We start from the raw sequence: 3,345 nt of genomic DNA on the forward strand, positions 1-3,345 counted from the left end.
ACCGAGGCAGAAGGACTATGGGGTGAATTGGATAACGGACTATAGCTTTTACCTGAGTCTTTGATTCAATATCCCTCTCTGGGACGAAGAACAACTCAACAGATGTGTCCAGGCTTTTCAGCTTGTCATACAAGCTCTGGGCATCAGCGATGTCTCCTCCATGGGCCACAATTCGGTCTGCTGACCTCTTGAGGACGCCACCAACACCGTCTGGTGCCCCCTTCCCATGACTAGCCTCAAAATATTCCACGTTATTTCTTTGAAGCCATACTTGTAGGGTTCCGTTGAGAGGTAGAAGAAATTTCCCTTTTGTCGATACTGCGTTGCAGGCCCGTCGCTGAAAAAATGAAGTATGCTGACTTGAGGGTGTCGTTCTCTCACTACCTTCAGAATTGGATCAAGGTGGGCCCAGATGGCCACAGGGTCGTGTCTTCTGGAGGGTGATATGGAGCAGAAGGTGTGCGGCACTTGTCCACCAGCGGTGTAGAGCACTCCAGTGTGCAGACTGGCCTGCTGGTGTGAGCCTCCAAAATGCACAGATTGTATTTCTCGGCTGTACTTGCATGAGTAATTTTCGCTAAAATCTATATGCAAAAGGGACTCGTTGTGCTTCAGGCTCCTCCTGAGCTCCCTGTAGGCATTAAACTGCCATTTAATGTTGAAGACATGGCGCTTAAAATGGAGAAGCCTCTCCTGGAAATCTGTGTTAAGGTCGTGCTGCGTTGTTGTTATCTCCCTTTTCACTGTGATTGTTGACACCTTCTCATCCTTCGTGATCTTCTCTGTCATCCACTGAGAAAAACGAATGGTCTCTTCCCCAGGAATTGTCAGCATCGGGTGACAAGTTAGGAGGCATTCACTGCACTCACCGTAAGCACAGACCTTGGCTTTCGGGTCGCACATGGTTGCTTCAGACATTTCCTCAATGTTTCTTGAGGACAGCAACCCTTGGCTCTGCAAGGCATTGGCCATGAATTGCAAGTTCTCATGTTTTTTGCAGAGACATGTGTCACGGTCAGAGGAAGAGGGGGTTACCACCCAAAAGGGTCTGAGACGGCAAAAGGAGGTGTATGACACCTGGCCAATGTGCTCAGAGAGAAACTTCCTATGCAAGTTCTTCCTTGTATCGGTAAGCAACCTCCTCTGCATCTTTTTCTTCAGCAGTGTGACTGTTTGTTTGCGGCCAGTCGTCATTCGACTAACATCATCTCGAAGAAAAAACGATGTAACGTTCTTCCTCAACTCATTTCGACTGACGCACCTCCTCCCATGGTAGGTAAGATCCACAGGATACTTTGCTCTCTTGTTAGAGTAGCCAAAAGCAGTCTGTGCATGCTTTTGGAGCTTGTACTTCTTCTGAATGTTTCCACTGATCACTTTTGCTATCAACTGCTTCTCTCTGTTTGTTTTTGCATTTTCATATTTTCTTTTAATATCTTCAATCAGGGATGTATGGAAAATAAGAGCTCTTTTGATGGGTGAATTCACTTTTGTACGTCCCAACAAAGCATTGACTTTTGATCGTGGTGATTTAGACAAACTTCCTTTCTTGGCCCTATGGAGCCTCTTCTTATATTTCTCAGTTTTAGTTTTCTCTTTTGCGAGCTGTGCCTCCAATATTTCAATCTGATCTTTCAGTTTCCTCTTCGACCTTCTTCTAGCACTTGCCCCTAGACGCTGTTGCCTGAAACACAAAATGTTTGTATATTATTATATAAGGATTTTTAGTAAGATTTTAACGAGTTAGTCATCAATATGTCGTTTTATGGGGACATAAACAGTTGATAATTGTCCTTCAAATAAATCTAAACTTTCTAATAAGTCATCAGCTAAACTTCCAATGATCTAACCTGGAAAGCCCTGGCTCAGGCTGATTTTCAGGAGCTGCAGGGGAGTCTGGTGGTGTCTCTGACTGTAGCAAAGCACTGGCCCTGTCTCTGGCTCTGTCTTGACTTTTTGCCTCTCTCCATTTCTTTCTTTTTGCCCTCTTCGCTCTCTCACTAAGCTCATTGACACCCTTCTTCGTTCCAGTCTCTCTGTCTTTTTTCCATTTGTCCCTCTCTTTCTCAAGGTACTTTCTTCTTCTGTCCGGGTCAGCATCACGACGTTCCCGATATCTCCTTGCTATCTCAGCTCCTTTTGAGCTCATTCCTTGAAAAAGACAATTCAAAATGTTCCCTTACACACTTTAATTGGCGGTCCAGGTAAACTAGGCTTGCCTTATCAAACTAGGCTTGCTGATTCCGAAATTGCCCCAAAAAGTCCATATTGTCCACTCCTACTATGTATAGCATGTAGTGTTATAAAATGTGTGTAATAGCTATTATAATATTACACACATTTATCAGCATGTGGCATAAACTATGTGCATGTCCTTCCTGTCACAAACCATGTCCACCCTGTCATGGAAGGCTTGCTGACAGGGTGGACAATGACAGGGTGGACATTTTTGGCTAATATTAGCATTTAATGAGCACATGGTGGACCTTCAGTTAGCAACATGATTCAGTTAGCAAGGTGACTGTGTACTGTTGAACAAATATAGTTCGAATTTCTGAAATGTTTTTATATTAATTGAAATGTAACTATGACAGAGTGGACATGTTAAGCTTGACAACATCCAACTACACACATAATATGATTAAAATCACAAAATATAAGTGTAAATACTTACTCTGCACCTAGCCAATGTCTCAGCCTCCACTGAAGAAAGACAAAATGGTGGTAGTGATGTCACTGAAAACATCAGATGTTTTTTTATGGGGCAGTTTCCCCATAATGACAGGTTGGACAGCAAATGTCAAGGACACATGCAAAATGTTCAATATTATTATGAAAATAGAATACACATGATCAAAATGACTCGTTTTATCAAATAACTCGTTGTGAACAATAAAAACATATATATAAGTTTTTAATTTAGTATAATTTAACCACTTATTACACACACTGTAGTTAGCAGAGCAGTGTGTGGGACATGCCAAAATCATGTACATCCAATTAAAAAATACGGTATAAAAGGAAGGAAACACATTTCAAGAGACTTATCATTGTACTGATATGTGTGTAAATGTTTGGCCATTTAGAATAAGACCTCAGAGTTTCATTATTCTGCTAAATTTTCATGATAACTGAGTGATTCTGATGGGGACACCAAAGTTACTTTATAGTGATATTGACCCGCCCGGTACATTAATGGGAAACCCAACATTTTTGAGCACCCTCTATGAAACGTCAAGCTACCCCACAGCACCCCAAAATAAATCTCTGGCGCCGCCACTGAGCCTGACTATTTGTGTTGGGGGGAGCCCGACTTTTTTTTTGACCAAAGGGGGGGCCTGACAG

At 42.5% G+C, this 3,345-nt stretch overlaps 1 protein-coding gene across 1 annotated transcript; it reads right to left on the minus strand.

Moving 5' to 3' along the window:
• Window positions 1-251: 251 nt before the first annotated feature.
• Window positions 252-2,240, minus strand: LOC307046401 (uncharacterized protein; the record flags this gene model as incomplete). Its single annotated transcript, XM_079692795.1, has 3 exons — window positions 1,851-2,240; window positions 361-1,684; window positions 252-257 (listed from the first exon to the last, which is right to left on the minus strand). The coding sequence occupies exons 1-3, from the start codon at window positions 2,147-2,149 to the stop codon at window positions 252-254; spliced, it is 1,629 nt and encodes a 542-aa protein (XP_079548921.1). The 5' UTR covers window positions 2,150-2,240.
• Window positions 2,241-3,345: the final 1,105 nt, after the last annotated feature.

Source organism: Notothenia rossii (assembly GCF_949606895.1).
Source record: "Notothenia rossii genome assembly, chromosome: 7".
Classification (NCBI taxonomy): Eukaryota; Metazoa; Chordata; class Actinopteri; order Perciformes; family Nototheniidae; genus Notothenia; species Notothenia rossii.